The sequence below is a fragment of the Entamoeba dispar genome, genomic scaffold (genome assembly GCF_000209125.1).
Source record: "Entamoeba dispar SAW760 scf_1105229464215 genomic scaffold, whole genome shotgun sequence".
NCBI classification, from domain to species: Eukaryota; Evosea; order Mastigamoebida; family Endamoebidae; genus Entamoeba; species Entamoeba dispar.
Window position 1 is genome coordinate 11,369 of NW_001856081.1, and position 19,207 is coordinate 30,575.

The window sequence follows — 19,207 nt, forward strand, 5'->3', positions numbered from 1 at the left end:
AGATTTTCAATAAGGTTAACTGTGTCTTTGCAAAGGTTGCAAAGAATAGATCCTTCTCTGGTTGCAGCAAAGGCAATAGCAAAGATTAAAACAAAAACAATAGCTCTCATGAATTCAATTAAACAATTGATAATTTAGTTCATTTAATTAGTTTAAATACCTTAATTCCTATTTTACTTTTCTTTTATTATTATAAAACTATACTTTTTAAGTCATAGAACAAAATGGATTTAATTGAAAAATCAAAATTCCTCGAAAATTCTTTGTTTACGAATCAATTAGAACATAATCTTTCCTAACAGTTATTATTTATATTCTTTTTCAAAGTGTTATAAAAATTATTAACGAATAAATCTTTATTAAAATAAAATCTTAATTCTTATTTTATTTAAATTTAATATTTCTTTAAAAAAAAATAATAAAAGTATTGAATTATTGTAATAAATGAGATAGATCTTTTAATATTATCCTCATAATAATTCTTTTTTATAAAATTTTATCTTCTTTTAATTTCACTTTTTCTAAAACCAATAATAGTTTTTCTTTTATTTATTTTTAAGTTATTGCATTGGTTATATTAAATATAATGTTAATTCAAAAATTATATTAAAAATAGGTATTTTCAATTGAAATCAGAAAAATAAATAAGAGAGTGAAACAAAACCTTCAAAGTAGAATCTAATTTAAACGATTTATTTTGTTTAAGTAAGTTAGTTAATCAAAAAGAAATATACATGAAAAAGAGTTATTTAAAACTTTATGTTTTAGGTCGAGTTATTGGATTTAACATTATTTTAAAAAAAGAATATTGCATTAAATAAATCATTCATTTATAGAAGAAGTAATGACAATTTCTGTAGAACGAAGTTCGTCATTATGAGGAACGAATAATCCAAATGTTATTAATTCTTTTATTAAAGTTTTTACTTCATCAGGTGATTTATCAGGAAAGAGTGATAGACAATTTTCTACGGAAATAATACCTTTTCTATTAACATTGTTTAATATGATTCTATAATTTGTAAATATTTGTTGTGCTTTAGGTTTACCTTCTTCACAATGACGAATTATATCAAATAAAGAAAAGGAATTAAAATCAATTTTAGTTGAAACGCAACAACATTCGATTTTTGATTGATAATTTGTTTGGAACGTTTTGATTATACCTATTGTTATTGAGATATAATCTAATAATAATTTAAATGTTTCAGAAGATGGAGATGAATTAATTGTATTTATAATATTTTTTAATTCATCATCAGCATCTTCAGGAATATTAATTTTATTGAAATTTGAAGGAAAATTAAAATTAAATAACGGTTGTGCAATATCAGAAATATTAAGAAGTGAAGTATATGGTGGTAATAATTTATGAAAATGAATTTGTGATAAAGTTTGAATTGAGAACAATAATCGAGTAAATATAACAGATAAAAAGTCATAAGTTTGTTCAATCCCTAATTTGATTTTTTCATCTGCCTCAGACATTCCTTCAAGAAATTGAGGTATTATTAGTGAAGGATTTGTAAATATTACTGAATGTTCTATATGTCGAATTATAAATTGAATAAACAGTTTGTATGAATGATGAAAATCTCTATATAACATAATATTATATGATATTATTGATGGATGAATCAATGGTAATTTACCAATAATAGTTTCTTTTAATTGCATATATTCAAAATGATTAATTATCTGTGTTGTACTAGTTGAAATAGTTGCTATTTTAATCATTGGATAATCATGTCCAAGCAAATACCTATCACATTCAACTATCGTATTTCCAACTAAAAACACTATTAATTTCTTTCTTAATGATTCTGCAACTCTCCAAATAGTTTCAATACATTTTTCTTGTTCAGGTAATTCAATAATAATAACAATAGTATCACTTGATTCAAATGTATCTTCAATGCTAATGTCATGCCATAGTCTTCCATAACTTAATAATGTTGTTCTGATACTTGACATGTAATCATAATTTGTTGTTGTCATTCCAACAATAGAAATAATATTAACACAATATTCTTGTATGCCCTTTAAACACCCATCTATTTGTTTAATTAATACCTTAACTAACTCGTTAAAAGGAATCATTCTATCTTGATAATACTCATCATACAAATATTGTATAAATTTATTTCTAATAATTTGACTCTCTTCAGTTAAAAGAAAATTTGTTTTTTCTTTCATTCGTTCACTTCTTAATTTACACTCAACTGCTTTTAAATTATCACACGGAATAATTTTATCATCATCATCAAAGAAAACTTCATCATCTTCTTGTTCATTAAAAACAATACTTTCTTCAGGTTTTTTATTTAATACTTCATCATCATCCACAAATAAAACTGAATCGTCGCTTTCTTCTTGTTTATTTTTTTCCTGTTCTTTCATTTCATTTTTTTCATCATCACTTAATCCTTCTGTCCTTTCTTTTTGAATTAATAATTGTCCATCTCTTGATCCAAATCCTTTCTTCCGAGGTTTACCAAGTTCCTTGAAGATGTTAGTCTTATCCATTTATAAAACTAAGATAACACAATTTGGAGTTTTTTGTTCTTATTTTTTTCTATAACAATAATTTAATTAAGACCTACAAATAATCTTCTCTTATAAAGATTACTTTATTCTTGAAAACTCTTTGTTATTCCTAATTACTTATTATAACCTATTTATTTATCAACAACAAATTCACATTAAATTTTAAATAACTTGCTTCTTATCATTATTTTTGATTCTATTTCTCATACTACCATAATTTATCTATCAATAGAACCAAAAAAATTATTAATAAGACATTCTACAAAAGAAGTTTTCGTTTGATAATTATTAGAAGATAATAAAAATAAAGATAGTATAATATTATATAAAGTGTTTAATATTTATTTTGATTAATTAATTAAAAATTGAATACTATTCTTCATAAACTAAATGTTGTATTTCTATTTGGATATAAAAAAGTATAACCTACAGTTTATCTCATTTTAAAAGTATCATCAACAATAAAAATACACAATGAAAAACAAACAATTATTAATGATAACTGATAACTGTTTTAATTGAATAAAACATATGACTGAATCAATTAAAAATATGTTCTATTTTTTTATTTCTCTCAATATATTTTAAATAAGAGATAACAAATAAAATAAGCCAATAATAAAACACAACAATTATTATCTATCATAATACATATCCAGAAAAATTCTATCTGAAATGACACACTTTGAAATCATTTTGTTCATCTGAAACAATAAACAAAATCAAACTTACAAAAAAGAATAAATATAACCAAAAAATATATAAAATTTAGAAGTTAAAACTTATTTTAGCTAACTTTTTATTCTACAAAATTATTTGGATATTAAAAGAATATATGATTATTTGACAATAATTCAATAAATTAAACCACAACAACAAGAAATTCAACCCATACATTATTTTTTTTAACTCATTAGTTATTACAAATGTCTTAGTAAGATTTGATTAAAAAAAAGTTACATAACCTCTCTAAAACTTAATGTAGTTATTTAAAAAAAGAAAAAATTTACAAACAAATAACCCTTAAGTTGAAAATAAAAAATACAAAGAATATTAATTTTCTATTAAATAATAAATATTTAAATATTCTTAAATAAATTACTACGAAGATGAACGTAAATTAATTAAAACTTGTTACCACATTCACTACAGAATTTTCCTCCATTATTCTTAGCACCACAACTTGGACAGAATTTTGGAAGATCAGATGGAGTAGGTGCTGATCTGACTGGAGCATTTCTCATTTGTTCAGCCTCTTCTTGAGCAGCAACCTCAGCAATTCTACCACCAACAACAGTAGAATTATCAACTTCACCTTTTCCTCCACCATAACCAGTATATGAAGTAAGGACATTTCCTGGTTGGAATCCTTTAAGCCCTTGTTTTTGTGCATGACAATTAGCACAATAAGGCATACCATCAGATTCACGAGCTTTAGAAATTTCGAGTGTCTTATGGCATGAAGTACATTTGAAGCAGCCAATTTTATGGTAATCCTTACCAGCGAAAGTTAATCTTTCGTTGAAATAAACACGCTTATGACAAGTTGGGCAGATTGGTGTTCCTGACATTGCTTTTTTCAGTTCAAACTATCTAACTTTTTTACTTGACGCTTATGACGTAAGCAAGTTTATTTTCTTTAATATTTAGAGTTTGTTTTATCTTATAATTAAATCATCATTAGTATTTAAGTTCTTAAGTTATTTTCTTTAGGAACAAAAATAAACTTCTTTCTTGAAAAATGTAACTCTATTTATTCTGTTTTGTTATTCTTCAACACTCAAAGCTAGTAAGTTAAATGACTCATTCAATAGTTGTTCTAATTCTTTTAAAGACAATACCTCTAATTCCAGTTTACATTGGAGTTTGATTAAAAAATCCACTGCTTCTATAATTTGTGGTTCAGACACCTTTGATTTTAGACGTACTAACTAACTAGATAAGTTATTTGTGAAAATTTTTTAATTAAAGTGACAAACTTTCTTCTGATCAAGTAAGGAAAGTGGAATTTTTGAAGAAGATGGAATATTATTAATAGATTGCTGAATGTAATTAAAAAACAATAACCGAATTGATGATAAAATAGGATATTCTCTATCTGATCTGATGTAATTATTAAAAATATCTAGTCCGAAAGGGTCAAAGTCAACCATACAATATAATTTAATTTTTTGATTTGAAGAGATTAATAAGTTAATAAAATATTTAACTGCAGAATCAGGAAAACCACATGCAGTAATAATAAGAATATTATTTTTGTTAGTATTAAACCAATTTGTTTTTGTGATTTGATTGAAGATAGTATATTTTTCTACTATCAAAATGTGAGTAGCAGTAGTTTTTATTTGAGTATTTTTCATGGTTGAGATTAGTGGAATTACTGTTTCTTTCTCTGGTGTTATTTGTGTAGTTTTCATGTCTCTAATCATAGTTATATTACCACAAAAAAAAGATTTTTGAGCAGCAACAACATGAAAATCTTCTTTAGGTAAATGAAATACTCTTTCAGACAATTTTTTTACAATTTCATCAACAACTCTTTGATGTTTAAATAAATTTTTATCTAGATAATAGATATGTCTCTTAGTTACAGAGATATTTAGAAGAGTTGCTTCCTGAATAACTTTTAATACCATAAAAACTTGAGCAATTTTTGTTAATGAATGATCTCGGACAAACATAGATGTTCCAACAAATTTTTTATCTGTGGTGATACAATTTAAACTTGATATAAACTCTAGGAGGAAGGTTTGTATTTTATCTAACACAAATTGGTCGATACTTCCATTAACGAAAATCTTTTTAGGAGAGTTATTGGTATTCTTATTCTTAGAAGGTTTCATATAAGTATTGTTTTTTTTTCTGAAACAACTTAATAAAAGAAATTATCTTTTCATTCTAGGAGAGATACAATCTTCGTTTTAGTTTATAATTAGTTAAAGTTGAATAAAAACTTCAGAATAAAACAAGATTTTCACTCAAAAAAAATCTAAAGGTATTGAATATAAGAAAGTACTTTAGAGATAAAAAAAAAGAAATGAAGAATAACCATAAAAGAGTGAAGAACCGATTTTATTACTATTAGTTTTTAGTCATTTTCTTAAGAGTGTAACACATCCAATCTAAACCTTCAAAAAGACCATCACCTGTATAAGCAGAACATGGGAAAATTTGGCAACGTAACTTTTGAGTTTCAGTAAGATTAAGTTTTTCGTTGAAAGTAGTTTGGTCAAACTGTTTTTTATCAGTTTTATTAACGTATATTAAAAATGGCATACCTTTTAATTCAGAGTCAGCAAGCATATTTAATAAAGCGTTTTTAGATTCATCAAAACGATCTTCATCAGTATTATCAAAAACAAAAGCAATACATTTAACATTTGGATAATATGATTTCCAAAGACCTCTGAATTTAGCAGCTCCTGAAACGTCCCAAAAAAGCCATTCAAAGGTTTTGTATTTTAAAGTTGGATTTAAATAACCAATAGTTGGTTTAGTTTGAATAGTTTTTGGGTCTTGACCTTGCATCTTAAGTAACATTGATGTCTTTCCAGACCCATCAAGTCCACAAATTAAAATATTCATTTGTTTCTTTTTGAAAAGAAATGATAAGAATGACATTCAGTTATAACTTTAAGTAATATTTTTTAAGATTAAAACATTTCTAGATGTGTAGCTATTTTGAGAGGTATTTCTTGTTCATAGATTTTTTTTCCTTTCTCCTTTACTGTATTATTTGTGTTTTTTTCTTTTTATGTTATTCTTTCCTTATAAGTCAATTTTTATTATAAATCAAAATTATGATCAACTTGTTTAATTCCAATCATTTTTTTTTAAATTTGAAATAACAAAAATAATTTTTATTTTTGCTTTTATAAAAATATCAAAAAATAAAAAATTTATTTTTAGAAATGAACTTAAAAAAGAATAAAAAAATGTCTGTTGGAAATGAAGGTTTGTTCAAGTTTCTTTTCAAATAAGATAATTCCTATCACCTGTCTAACCACTTAGAATCAAAACTAAAGATTGAGGAAGATATAAGACAAGAAACAAATTTAAATGGAGAGATAGAAGTTAACAATAATTCAAATAAACAAGAAGAAGAGCAAACAGCACAACCAATACCTAGTACTCCAAGACGTGCAGCTGTTTCTTTGAAAGAACTCATTGCACAACAACATCAACAACAAAAGAAAACAGAAATTTTAATGGCAAGTATTTTTATTCAAAAGAAAATTGGTGAAACTAAGGAAGAACCAAAACGAACTATCAGTTGTGATTATTCACCAGAAACAAAGGAAAAACACTCTCGATTGAGAGTAGAAGAATTTTTTAGAACAATGTTCCGTTCTAACAATCAGTGTCATAAACTTAACATTCCTAAATACTTAATGTTACCTATTCCATCAGAAGTTTTAATGGAATCAATTATTATTCCACAAGACATATCTAAAATTCGATTACTTGGGACTGCTTATGCTGCTCACTCAAATGATTATGCAACTATTTTCACACGAGTATACTCGACACATAGAATTGTTCTTGTTGTAGATCCGATTCATACAATTAATGCTGATTATGCTTCACAACAATTTGCAGGTTTATTCTTTAAATGTTATGAAACTCAATTTTCTTCAATTACATCAGTTACAAATACAATTGAAGCATTAGTAGAGACTATGACTGATATCAATATTGTATTTTCAAAAAATAAACTTGTTCCTGTCAATTTTACTCTTCTGATTATTTGTGATGAAGATTGTGGTTTTGGTGAAAGTAAACCAGCTGTTTTATCATTAGTTGTTGGTGATTTTAATATATTTAAATTAAACAAAACAACAGAAATCAAAAAGATTTGTGATGGTGGGAATTATAGAATTGGAGAAAATCCAGGGGATGATGCAAAAGTATATTTTGATTGGTCTTATTTCAACAATGATGACACTCTTATTATTACTACTACAAAAGAATTCCAAGGCATTGAAACTCCAGAAAAAGTATTAATGGAAAGATTTGAGTCAAATGGAGTTCTTGATAGTATTATTAAAGAAACTTCTACTATCGCTGTTGCTTTTTCTTTAAATATAGATTCATGGCATGTTCATTCTTTTATGGGTAGACCAAAGAAAGAATGGTTGAAACCACAAATGATTAAAGCATAAATCAACACAATTAAACTATTTTGATTTTGGTTTAAATATAGTAATATGTCATAGTTAAAAAATATATCTAAACAAATTATTATTAATAAAGTGGTTAATACCTTATTTAATTATTCAACAACTCTTTAAAAAAATATAACATCTGGCTGGACTCAATTCTGAGAGTTTTTTTTTTAAGTTAAAGTTAATAATAATGAAGTAAGTAACACTTTACATAAAATCAAAGAATCAAAATAATATGAGATGTTGATTATAAGATTACTTATTTGATGTAGAAAGTTCTATGCTATCTTAAACAATTTTCGATTCTCTTGAAAGGCATAAGAACTGTAAAAATTAATTATTTTATATGAAAAATATTGTTCTTATTTCTTTGTATGTATTTATTTGTTATGGAAAACTTGTTCAAGTTAATTTAGAAAAAGGGGATGAAACATTAGATGGTTATATTGCTTATATTGGATATAATGAAATATCAGAACAAAGACATAATTTACCAGTTTATTGGAATAGAAGAAACCCTACAGAAATTCATTGGGATTCTACTCTTTCTACAATTCAAAATCGTACTACAACATTAAGAATTAAAACAATTCCAAAAAGACCACAAATTGTTGACATGAGAGAAACTATTTGGTTATTACATGATCGAGAGTTATATCTTTATAGCCTTGTTTCTGAAACACCAACGATTTATCTTAACTCTACTTATAGTGGCCAATTTGATGAATACGCACCTTTAGTATTTCAACATTTTGAAAAAGATAGTGTTCAAACAGACACATTACTTACATGTCTAAATGGTAAATTAGTTGGTATTAAAGTAGAAACATTAACTCCTAAAATTACTACTGAATATGATTGTGGAGAATATATTAGTGCTGGAAGTCAAATGATTGTTGTAAAAAAAGGTCAAAGTATTAAATTATATCAATTTGATGCTTCACAAGATGAATATTATATTTGGGGAAAAATTAATTATTATAAAGATATTTTAATTAATGGTGTTGATACATCAGAAACATTTCAATATGATGCTATAAGGATAAATAGGTATAATATAATATATTGTATTGTATCAGATAAAAATAAAATTGTTTCATTTGATCCAAATTCTAAATATTCAAAAGAAGAAATTCTTTCTAATGTTCCGTTTTATTCTGATAATGTTACTGAATATATTCAACCATTAAATCAACAACCATTTGATAACATTGGATCTTATGGACAAATAATTGTTGTTGGAACACCAGGATATTCAATAAATAATAAAACCCATTGTGGAGGTGCATATGTATTTTTTGATAATTATTTTGATTATGGGTATGTACCAAGATTTGTTGAAATAATGAAAATTCATGGAAATTATGAATATCAATATTTTGGGTATTCAGTCTGTTCATCAAAAAATTCAATTTGGGCAGGTGGATTAAATAATATTCCAAATAATTTTAATTACCCAACAATTAGTATTTCAATGAAAAAATATAATAAAGAATATTGTTCAGAATCTAATTGTCAATGTAGATCAAATATGTCATTTATTAATGAAAAATGTAATTCAGAAGAAACAAATAATAATATTAATAAAATAACAATAACGTTAATAGTAATATTATTAGTATTAATAATATTTATTGTTCTTATTATTATTATTGTTATCATAGTTATCGTTATACCAAAAAAAAAGAAATCAACAAAATTTAGAATAAAAAATTTTAATCATGATTTTACTTCATTTGAAAATTTTCCAATATCATTTAGTGATACCCATTTTGATTTTGGATTTTCTAATAAACCAGCTCCAGTGAGAGAAGAATTTATTCAAGAAATAAGTATAGCTAATAAAACAAAAAAGAAACAATATTTTATTTTTAATCCAAATGAAATTCAGTCATATAAATATAATATTAATTTTGAACCAAAATGTATTAAATTACAACCTGGATTTGGTCAATCTGTTATAATTAAATTTGAATTTTTATGTACAACTAAAGTTAATGATATTATTGATGTTGTTGCTTGTGAAGGAGATGAAATAATTATTGGTAAAGAAGTTCATGCTGCTTTAACTATCGAATGTGAAAGTTGTAATAGTATTCAATTGGATTATCAAGAATTTGAAAAAGAAAGAGTTATTGGAGAAGGTTCATTTGGAATAGTTTATGTTGGAAAATATAGAGGAACTCAAGTAGCAATTAAAGAAACAAAAAATTTTTCTTGGCCTCAAGACATTATTGAAGCATTTCAAAAAGAAGTTTTGATGATGGATAAAATGAGATGTCCTTATATTATTAATTTTGTTGGGGCAGTAGATACTCCTGATCATTATTCTATAATAACAGAATATGCACAATTTGGTAGTTTAAAAGATGTTTATCAAAAAAATGAATTTAATGATTTATTGGCATATAAAATGTTAAATGATGTTGCTAAAGGAATGACATTTTTACATTCTAGTTCAATAATTCATAGAGACTTAAAACCAGATAATATTTTGGTAATATCAATGAGTAAAGATGAAACGGTTAATGCAAAATTATCTGATTTTGGAACAACAAGAAATATATCATCTTCTTCAGCATCAGACTCTATGACTAAAGGAATAGGAACTCCATTGTACATGGCACCAGAAATTTTATTAAATAGACCTTATTCATTACCTATTGATGTCTATGCATTTGCAATAGTATCTTATGAAGTCTTTTTAAGAAAAATCCCATATGGAAATGGTTGTTTCGTTCATTCATGGGATGTTTCTGATTTTGTAAGTCAAGGACAAAGACTTGATTTTCCGAAAACGTTCCCTCCTGGAATTTGTGAATTAATTAAAAAATGTTGGGCACATGATCCAAAACAACGACCAGTATTTTCTGAAATTGATAGAATAACAAGTAAATTATTTAAAGAAACATACAAATCATATGAAGAAGAAAAAGCACTTCGAAAAACCAATTTATCAATACAAATAAAACCACAAACCCAACAACCATGTAATAAATCATCATCTCAATTAGGGGTTGAAATAGAAATGAACAATGAATAAAAAAATAGGATTTAATTTTTAATTGACTGTTTTACAGTAAGCTTTGTTGATCTAATGGACCATGGTTTGATTGATAGCTTGGAGAAGATTGATCAAAAATAAATCTATTCTTTACAACAGATTCAGTATCATCTCGTATTTGTGTTTCCATAGATATTTTAGTTGATGGTATTGGTGAATTTTGAAATAATTGACTTTCGGGTGGCTCTGTATTTTGTCTACTAAAACGAATAGGTTGTCCACGAGAAGGAGGTGGTGCTAATTGGAATGAAGAGTTTTTACGAGAGAAACTTGATGAAGAAGGAGTTTCTCTTTGAGCAGAAGATGATGCAATAGAAATTGGATCAAGAGGTGCTTGAGAAGATCTAATTTTTGTATGTTTATCTTCAGTTTTATCAGTTATATGACCAGTAGTATAAGTACGATAAATGTCTTCCCCTTGTGGGTTATTGATAATATTTGCTAATTGAACAATAAGTTTAGTAAAATTACTTTCTAATTCTGAATATTTTTGAATTTCTTCGGTATTTGTAGCTGTATTAATATATTTCACAAAAAGAACATTAAACTTACTATTTAATTCTACTGCTCTTTTATACAATGCTTTTACAGATTGAGTTCTAACTGACGCTCCAGTATTTTCTAAAGCGTCTTGAATTAATTCACTGCATTCATTAATTTCTTTAGTACTTTTTTCTAAATCATCAGCAAGACTCTCACTATGTTCTGGCTGTGTTTGTTCAGGTAATTTATCTAATACTGGGAAATAAACTCCTTTACTTAAGTATTTATCATACATTAATTGATAATCATATAACTCATTAGGATAAAGAGGTCCCCATGTTTGAAGAATTCTCATAGCCTTTTCAGTAACTATTCCAGGCTTTTTCGATTTTTTACATTTCTAAGTTATTCAATATTATTTTTTTTTGTTACAGATATGATAATTATTATTGTAATTTGTTTCTTACAAAAACAACAAACCTCAAAATCTGCAGACCTTTCAAATAATGTAACAAAATCTGGGTTTAATACTTGTGGTCTGAACTGTGGACAATTTAAGACTAAATAGTCTACTAAACATAAACAATAATACATCTCTTTCTTTGGTAAGAATCCATTACAATAAGCTTTCATTTTTGTAATTAATTGAACACGTAATGCTACTTGTGCAGATGGAATTGTTGCAGCAATTTTAGCTAATGTAGCATATGCTTTAATACTAGGTGATGGATGAACTTCATTGGTTGCATGATCAACTATTTGACTTAAAGGGACAGTTTGTTTACCTTTACTCATTATTTTTTAAGATTTTTAAGTTGAAAAGATATCTCAGGTTTGTTAAAGGGTAACAAAAAAAAAAATTGGGAACTATGAAGAATATTAGAAAATTCTTTTTCTTAATAATCTCTTGTTTTTTTAAGAATTAAAAGAGTTTCCCGTTTTTTTCCATATATTATATTTTTAAGTTCATAATGAGTCAAAATTTTTTTAATTAATAACTTTTTTACCAAAAATAATTAATTCTACATTTTGTGAAACTTCATCAAAATAAAAATAGAACTTAGAATAATAAAGAATTACAATATTATGAATTTGTATATATAACAAAAATTATCATCAAGAAATAGAACATAAGCAAAAAGAATGAATAAAAGATAATAGAAAAAAGGAGTTATTTAAATAAAACAATCAATGGAATTGTTGGCAAAAGAAATAGGGTTTTTTGTAATAAAGAGCCCAAAAGAAAGCTTACTATTAATTATTATTAGGAGAACATGGAAATTACTACATTAATTAAATGTTCAATATACTCTATTATTAAGTTAGTATTTATTGCATTGATGGGTTTTATTGCATCAAGGTGTTCTGGATTTGATGAAAGAATGAGAGGAGGTTGGTCTAAATTAATTTTTACTTATTTTATGCCTGCGATTGTATTTTATCAAACAGCAACAGCAATTGATGAAATTAAAGAATTAAAAGAATTATGGATATTACCAGTTGCATGTTTAATTCATGGGATATTACAATTTTTTATACCCTTAATAATTGGATTTATACTTAGAATTTCAACATTAGATAATAGAGTTTTTTCTTTCACACTTGGGTTTGCTAATGTCATGTATATTCCTATGGCGATTGTAGAGGCATTAACTAATGAAACTGATGAATTAGGAAATGATGCAAAAAATATAGCTTTTAGTTATATTTGTACATATCAATTGACATTTATGATAACATTCTTTGTTCTTGGGTATAATTATATTAACTTTAATGTTCGTGATGAACAAAAATTACAACAAAAGGAAATAGAAATGAAAGAAATTAAAGTTGAAAAAGATGATAATGAATTAAAAAATGAAAATATATTTCAAGAAAATAATAATAATAATGAAAATCATCAATCACAACCAAATAACATTGATAATTCAATGTCTGTTAGTAACGAACATGTCCATGAGACTAATGGTGCTACTATTAGTAATAGTGAAAGAAGAAATTCACTTGATGATAATTATTCAACAAAACAAAAATCTAAACAACGATGTTCATCATTTACACAACCTTTTATTAATTGTTACAAATTACTAAAGAAAATTGGTTATTATATATCTCAACCGTTTATTAAAATATGGATGAAATTACCAGAAATTATTAGATTTTCAATTAAAAATTTATTTTCTATTCCAACAATGGCTGCAATCCTTGGTGTTATTTTTATGTTAATCAAACCAGTTAGAGATCCTTTACTTGTTTCTGGTAATTGGAGTATCATTGGAAGATGTATTTCCTATTTAGGTAGTTGTACTGTTTTTTGTGCATTGTTCCTTCTTGGAGGAGCACTTTCAAATGGTCCACGAGGTGGTACTATTTCAACATGGAAAATAATGATTGGTATTATCGCTAGAATGGTTATAACACCAACAATTTGTTGGGTCGCAACTTATTTATTGTATAAATATGAAATATTGCCATCTAACAAAGTAATGTATTTTGTTCTCCAAATTGAATCATTTGCACCTCCTGCATTAAACAGTCTCGTTGTAGTTAATGTTTGTTATCCAAATGGAACAAATTCGACTTCAACAATATTATTTTGGTCTTATATGTTAGCAATTATTTCTTTAACCGTTGATATAATTATTACTATGACAACATTAGATAATTGAATAGTAAATATGTATTAATTCATTTAAAATTCTTTTTATATAGTTGAAGTATTAACAAGTTATTCTCAAAGAATTAAAGAAAATCTTAAAAATATTCATTATTAAACATCATGGGAGGTCAATTATCTATTGAAGCTAGATTAAAATCTATAATCCCTCCATTAACATTCGACTCTCACAAAGGGGGGTGTGGTAAAATTGCTATTATTGGTGGAAGTGTAGAATATACAGGAGCACCTTATTTTAGTGGTATAACTGCTTTAAGAGTTGGATGTGATCTTGCACACATTTTCTGCCATCAAGACGCTGCTATGGCTATTAAGTCATACTCCCCAGAGTTAATAGTACATCCCTTCTTTAAAGAGGATTATGATACAAATGAAGTATTGAAATGGTTAGACCCACTACAAGCTTTGGTTGTTGGTCCTGGATTAGGAAGAGATGAGTCTGTAATGGAAGCAACTCTTTCCATCTTAAAACAAGCGGTAACTAAAAACATCATAGTTATTCTTGATGCAGATGGATTATTCTTAATAAACAGTCATCTCGATTTAATTAAAGGAAAAAAGAATGTTATATTAACTCCAAATGTTATGGAATATAGAAGACTTTGTGATGCACTAAAAGTTTCTTATAATACACCATGTAACAAAGTAGCTGTAATGCTTGGGGGAGTTACTATTCTTCAAAAAGGTCAAGTAGATATAATTTCAAATGGAAGTTATACTGTTCACGTTAAACACACAGGGTCTCCACGACGTTGTGGAGGACAAGGTGATGTACTAAGTGGAAGTCTTGCTACCTTTGCTGCATGGAGTAAATTAAATCAAGATTTTCAAGATGGAGATCTAATTTGTTGTTCAGTTGCAGCATCAGCTTTAGTTAAAGAGTGTAGTTCGTTTGTGTTCAAAGAAAAACATAGAGGGGTTATAACAAGTGATATTATAGAATCTGTTCCAACTGTTTTTGATCAGTTATTTGAACAAAACAAAATTCATCTAATTTATGAATGAATTGCATAGATTATTTAATATTTATTTTTTTAAGTATTAATTATTTATATTTTTATAATAAACAAATATTTGTATTAATCTACAATAAAGGATATTATTATTCTTTCTTTTAAATGAATATGAAGAAGTTTAATGCACAAAAGGAAGTTTTTATGTTTTGTAATAGAACAGTTTAATTCATAGGACTTTCATTGTGTCGTTACAATAAATGAAATTCGAAAGTTTTTAAATAAGTTTAAGTTAAAAAAATGAAAATAGAGTGAAGAAGAAACTTAAAAACGAAAAAAGAAAAGGTTTATATTATGTGTGCTGATTTGTATCAAACAAATACTAACCCTTTAAGGTTAAATACAACACGAAACGATGGCAAAAAAAAACAAAGTATTACTTTGAGAAATGTTGATGGAAAAAGATGGGTAGATGAGTCAATGGCTGACTGGCCAATAAATGACTTTCGTATGTTTGTAGGAAATTTAGGAAAAGAAGTTGACGACACAATGCTTAAAATATTTTTTTCTAAATATCCATCAGTTCAAAAAGTAAAGTTTGTTATTACATAATACCTATTAAAATAATATATTAATGCTTATTTAGAGTAGTTGTAAACCCACACACAAATAAAAGTAAAGGGTATGGATTTGTTAGTTTTTCTGATCCAAATGAATATCTTCTTGCATTAAGAGAGTTAAATGGAAAATATATTGGAACACGTCCTTGTAAATTAAGTAAAGGTAAATGGGAAAAACGTTCTGAAAAACCTTCAACTAAAGATGGAAAAATACCGAAGCTACCTAAATGATTAATAATTAAAAATAAATTAGTTATGTTGAAGTTTAGGTCTCCCAATTGCTAAGGCACAAGTAATATTTTGAGTTGGGTCTGTAAATTCTGTCCATTCATAATGGATATTATTCTGAATTAATATCAGTGATAGTGTCGACAAAAATTTAACGTCATCGTCATAGGTTTTTTCTGTTCCTATAGTACATACTAATTGATGATATTTAGGATCAAAATCAGTAAGAACTTTAAATTCTAATTTTCTGTAGTTATTAGATTGAATAGAATATTTGGCTTTCTCTATCATTTGTGATATTAATTTCTTAGGTACTTCTTCATCGTCACTATTTATTTTTCCCTCAGTGTTCTTCAACACAGGAATAACATTACCAAAAGATTCTATATCAATCTTTTGTGGAGAAATACCATTAAAAATAATTGCACCAACAGGGCAAACTGATGTACAACAACCACAACTAACACAACGTTCAGGAAAAGATACTGTTGATTTCATATGAGTACTTGTTAATACCTTTGTAGGACATATTCTAACGCATTGCAAACAGCCAATGCATTTATTAAAATTGACTTGAACAGGACATTGCATACTAAAATGACAATCTCAGAGATTGACAAGATACAAAAATGATAAGTTCCAAAACAAATCATAAAACAGAAATAACTATATAAATTTTAACTATAAGGAATTTGAGAAAATAAAACTTCACAACAAATAAAAATAGATTTGTCCTTAGAAAAAATCGTTTCAGAATTATTTTGTTGTAGTTATCATCTCTACCTCTACTCTTTTGGTGAAACGAAAAGACAAAAGAACTTAATAATAAAACAACTAGGATTATTATAATGAATAGCCGTACAACACAAATAAAAAATAATTCATATGAGGATCCCCTCACTCAAAGATATGTTTTACAAGGACTTATTGACAAAGGTTCAGAAGGTATAGTTTATTCTATTTTACATAAAAAATCAGGACAATTGCTAGCGTGTAAAAAAATTGAAATTGGGGAGTCAAGAATAAATGGTCTAAGAGTATTACAAGAAATTAGACTCTTAAAATATTTAAATCATGAAAATATTATTCACTTAGAAGAATATCTTTATGCTCAAATTGAATCTGTTAATACTGTTTTTCTAATCTATGAACTATTCCCAAGAAATTTATCAGAGAGTATCAAATCAGGAAGGATTACTGCATCAACCCAAATGAAATATATCATTTCACAATTGGCTTCTTCACTATATTATTTACATATTAATAATTTTATTCATCGAGATGTTGTTTGTTCACTATATTTATTTCTAATTCTTTAGATAGAATTAACGAAGTAGAAACCAAGCAATATACTAATCAATGATAGATTTAAAATAAAATTGTGTGATTTTGGATCATGTAAATGTTTAAACCAAAAAGAGTCATATCCAACAGTTTGTTTTTTTTTAAATTCTAATATAAATATTAAAGTAAATAATGTGATAGATTCAAAGTGTATGTACTAAAATTTATATGCCTCCAGAATATTTTTATGAAGGAGTTGAAGAAACTACTACTATCGATATTTGGCAGTTGGGTTGTGTTTATATACAAATGATTTTACGAGCACCACCATTTAAAGGTCATTCTGTAAATTCTATTAAAAAATCAATTTTATCGTTAATTAAACCAGACGAAATAATTAAATTTAATAACAATGAGGAAGTAAATGAGTCATATGGATTAAAAGAAACCAAGACTATTTTACCATATTTCTTTAGGACATTAAAAATTGATTCTTCTTCACAAGAATTAATTTATGATATGTTACAAATAGATCCATTAAAAAGAATTACAGCAATTGAAATTCTACAACACCAATCAGTTGCTATGTTTAAACAACCATTAGGTGAAAAAGAAAGTAATGAATTTGAATTTGTAAAAGGAAACGAGACTTATGACGAAATCGTTCAATTAATAAAAAACGAAATGTAATTAAATATTGTTTGTAATCATTTTATTGCGTTGTTTCATCCAATGATATAATTCTCCAGTAATAATTTTTGGAATTGAGTGTGCTTCATTGACACTTGGACATCCACAAAGGAATAATAATGATTGTATTTCATTTTTTATCGAGTTAATATACTTTACACATGCTTCACTTCCTTCTGAATACAAAGAAACAAATGGTTTTGTTATTGAGGCTAATGACGCACCTAATGTCATTGACTTAACAATATCAAACCCATTACGAATACCACCACTAGCAATAATAGGAAGTGAACACTGAGATGCCTCCCAAATACTCATTGCAGTAGGAACACCAAAATCCCATAATAACTGACCAAGTCGATTTTGTTGATACTGTTTCTTCTCTTGGGCACGCAGACATTCAACACCAGCAAAAGATGTACCTCCTATTCCAGCAATATCCACTGCCTTCATACCTAATTCTTGACAAATCATTACATCTTTTTTCATCATTCCATGACCAACTTGTTTACCAATAACGGTACCATTCCATTTTGAAATAATTTCTTTTAAACGAGGGACGTCAGTGCCACTTCTGTCTCCTTCTGTTTGAACTAACTCTTGTTCCCAATTTAAATGGACTGCAATGGCATTACCTTTGATCATAGATATTAAATCATCTAATACCTCTCCATATTCTGTTAATTGAACTGACCCTATATTTCCAATAATAAAAGCGTTTGGCGCACATTCTCTTACAACTCTATAACTTTCAAGTAATTCTTCATCATGACTTTCTAACCCAGATCTTTGTGACCCAACTCCAATAGCCACATTTGTTTCATTTGCTGCAATTGCTAACGTTTTATTAACTAATTTAACATCATTACTTCCACCAGTCATTGCCCCAATAATGAGTGGAATACTTAATTCTTTATTAAAAAAGTTAGTTTGAGTTTGAATTGAACTTAAGCTTTGTTTTGGAAAACATGTTTTTTCAAGAATTACGTCTTCCAAATGGGTACTTTGGTGGCTTTGAGTATCGTTGTTACGACAAAATTTTAAATGATCTAGTTTTCTACTTGGAGTTAAAAACATGATGTTGTTTGTGTATTTTTTAGTTTGAAGAAAAAACATTTAATCCTTTGTTTAACATCATTTTTAAATTTATAGAAGAAATAATGATGGTTCTCTCCTATTATTCTTTATCTTATTTACTAATATTTATGAGTCATTTACAGTATTAAAATGAATTGTAGATGGAATTGATGTCATAAGCAACTAGAACTTCTTATTTAATTTAAAAACGCTTTATTAAATTTAAAAAGTCCTTTTTTAATATTATATTAAAATTAAATTAAACTTTAATTTCTCTAGTTATGAAATATGTAAAAAAAAATTAAATATATTTTATTGATAAAAATCAATAAAATAAATATTTTGAATCATTTTTATAAATATTCTAAATTCTTTAGTATTTAAATAATGAAGTATCATAAAATGGTTGGATAGAATGA

The 19,207-nt window shown here is 26.3% G+C and overlaps 12 protein-coding genes across 12 annotated transcripts, besides 19 other annotated features; 6 read left to right on the forward strand and 6 right to left on the reverse strand.

Annotated features, from left to right (window-relative positions):
- Positions 1 to 329: 329 nt before the first annotated feature.
- Positions 330 to 615: a sequence feature (AT_rich).
- Positions 616 to 822: 207 nt separating this feature from the next.
- Positions 823 to 2,526, reverse strand: EDI_289490 (uncharacterized protein; the record flags this gene model as incomplete). The annotated part of the gene is made up of 1 exon (XM_001741927.1): positions 823 to 2,526. The coding sequence occupies one exon, from the start codon at positions 2,524 to 2,526 to the stop codon at positions 823 to 825; it is 1,704 nt and encodes a 567-aa protein (XP_001741979.1).
- Positions 1,224 to 1,253: a sequence feature (AT_rich).
- A 316-nt stretch (positions 2,527 to 2,842) lies between the features above and the next one.
- Positions 2,843 to 2,914: a sequence feature (AT_rich).
- A 664-nt stretch (positions 2,915 to 3,578) lies between these two features.
- Positions 3,579 to 3,648: a sequence feature (AT_rich).
- Positions 3,649 to 3,671: 23 nt separating this feature from the next.
- EDI_289500 (cysteine-rich protein, putative) lies at positions 3,672 to 4,118 on the reverse strand (the record flags this gene model as incomplete). The annotated part of the gene is made up of 1 exon (XM_001741928.1): positions 3,672 to 4,118. One exon carries the CDS (start codon positions 4,116 to 4,118, stop codon positions 3,672 to 3,674), a length of 447 nt encoding a protein of 148 aa, XP_001741980.1.
- Positions 4,119 to 5,628: 1,510 nt separating this feature from the next.
- On the reverse strand, positions 5,629 to 6,168 carry EDI_289510 (ADP-ribosylation factor, putative; the record flags this gene model as incomplete). Its single annotated transcript, XM_001741929.1, has 1 exon — positions 5,629 to 6,168. The coding sequence occupies one exon, from the start codon at positions 6,166 to 6,168 to the stop codon at positions 5,629 to 5,631; it is 540 nt and encodes a 179-aa protein (XP_001741981.1).
- Positions 6,169 to 6,372: 204 nt separating this feature from the next.
- Positions 6,373 to 6,484: a sequence feature (AT_rich).
- On the forward strand, positions 6,483 to 7,709 carry EDI_289520 (uncharacterized protein; the record flags this gene model as incomplete). Its single annotated transcript, XM_001741930.1, has 2 exons — positions 6,483 to 6,501; positions 6,559 to 7,709. 2 exons carry the CDS (start codon positions 6,483 to 6,485, stop codon positions 7,707 to 7,709), a joined length of 1,170 nt encoding a protein of 389 aa, XP_001741982.1.
- Positions 7,357 to 7,378: a sequence feature (AT_rich).
- A 54-nt stretch (positions 7,710 to 7,763) lies between the features above and the next one.
- Positions 7,764 to 7,799: a sequence feature (AT_rich).
- A 240-nt stretch (positions 7,800 to 8,039) lies between these two features.
- Positions 8,040 to 8,070: a sequence feature (AT_rich).
- EDI_289530 (serine-threonine protein kinase, putative) lies at positions 8,059 to 10,755 on the forward strand (the record flags this gene model as incomplete). The annotated part of the gene is made up of 1 exon (XM_001741931.1): positions 8,059 to 10,755. The coding sequence occupies one exon, from the start codon at positions 8,059 to 8,061 to the stop codon at positions 10,753 to 10,755; it is 2,697 nt and encodes an 898-aa protein (XP_001741983.1).
- Positions 8,679 to 8,712: a sequence feature (AT_rich).
- Positions 9,283 to 9,322: a microsatellite.
- Positions 9,323 to 9,386: a microsatellite.
- Positions 9,606 to 9,627: a sequence feature (AT_rich).
- A 31-nt stretch (positions 10,756 to 10,786) lies between the features above and the next one.
- EDI_289540 (uncharacterized protein) lies at positions 10,787 to 12,054 on the reverse strand (the record flags this gene model as incomplete). The annotated part of the gene is made up of 2 exons (XM_001741932.1): positions 10,787 to 11,659; positions 11,740 to 12,054. The coding sequence occupies 2 exons, from the start codon at positions 12,052 to 12,054 to the stop codon at positions 10,787 to 10,789; spliced, it is 1,188 nt and encodes a 395-aa protein (XP_001741984.1).
- A 183-nt stretch (positions 12,055 to 12,237) lies between these two features.
- Positions 12,238 to 12,281: a sequence feature (AT_rich).
- A 252-nt stretch (positions 12,282 to 12,533) lies between these two features.
- Positions 12,534 to 13,928, forward strand: EDI_289550 (uncharacterized protein; the record flags this gene model as incomplete). Its single annotated transcript, XM_001741933.1, has 1 exon — positions 12,534 to 13,928. The coding sequence occupies one exon, from the start codon at positions 12,534 to 12,536 to the stop codon at positions 13,926 to 13,928; it is 1,395 nt and encodes a 464-aa protein (XP_001741985.1).
- Positions 13,045 to 13,157: a microsatellite.
- Positions 13,929 to 14,038: 110 nt separating the features above from the next.
- Positions 14,039 to 14,941, forward strand: EDI_289560 (uncharacterized protein; the record flags this gene model as incomplete). The annotated part of the gene is made up of 1 exon (XM_001741934.1): positions 14,039 to 14,941. The coding sequence occupies one exon, from the start codon at positions 14,039 to 14,041 to the stop codon at positions 14,939 to 14,941; it is 903 nt and encodes a 300-aa protein (XP_001741986.1).
- A 9-nt stretch (positions 14,942 to 14,950) lies between these two features.
- Positions 14,951 to 15,020: a sequence feature (AT_rich).
- Positions 15,021 to 15,243: 223 nt separating this feature from the next.
- Positions 15,244 to 15,740, forward strand: EDI_289570 (rrm-containing protein, putative; the record flags this gene model as incomplete). Its single annotated transcript, XM_001741935.1, has 2 exons — positions 15,244 to 15,485; positions 15,536 to 15,740. The coding sequence occupies 2 exons, from the start codon at positions 15,244 to 15,246 to the stop codon at positions 15,738 to 15,740; spliced, it is 447 nt and encodes a 148-aa protein (XP_001741987.1).
- Positions 15,740 to 15,761: a sequence feature (AT_rich).
- Positions 15,759 to 16,328, reverse strand: EDI_289580 (uncharacterized protein; the record flags this gene model as incomplete). Its single annotated transcript, XM_001741936.1, has 1 exon — positions 15,759 to 16,328. One exon carries the CDS (start codon positions 16,326 to 16,328, stop codon positions 15,759 to 15,761), a length of 570 nt encoding a protein of 189 aa, XP_001741988.1.
- A 257-nt stretch (positions 16,329 to 16,585) lies between these two features.
- On the forward strand, positions 16,586 to 17,711 carry EDI_289590 (mitogen-activated protein kinase, putative; the record flags this gene model as incomplete). Its single annotated transcript, XM_001741937.1, has 3 exons — positions 16,586 to 17,023; positions 17,075 to 17,170; positions 17,223 to 17,711. The coding sequence occupies 3 exons, from the start codon at positions 16,586 to 16,588 to the stop codon at positions 17,709 to 17,711; spliced, it is 1,023 nt and encodes a 340-aa protein (XP_001741989.1).
- Positions 16,983 to 17,011: a sequence feature (AT_rich).
- Positions 17,176 to 17,215: a sequence feature (AT_rich).
- Positions 17,712 to 18,827, reverse strand: EDI_289600 (isopentenyl-diphosphate delta-isomerase, putative; the record flags this gene model as incomplete). Its single annotated transcript, XM_001741938.1, has 1 exon — positions 17,712 to 18,827. The coding sequence occupies one exon, from the start codon at positions 18,825 to 18,827 to the stop codon at positions 17,712 to 17,714; it is 1,116 nt and encodes a 371-aa protein (XP_001741990.1).
- A 194-nt stretch (positions 18,828 to 19,021) lies between these two features.
- Positions 19,022 to 19,177: a sequence feature (AT_rich).
- Positions 19,178 to 19,207: the final 30 nt, after the last annotated feature.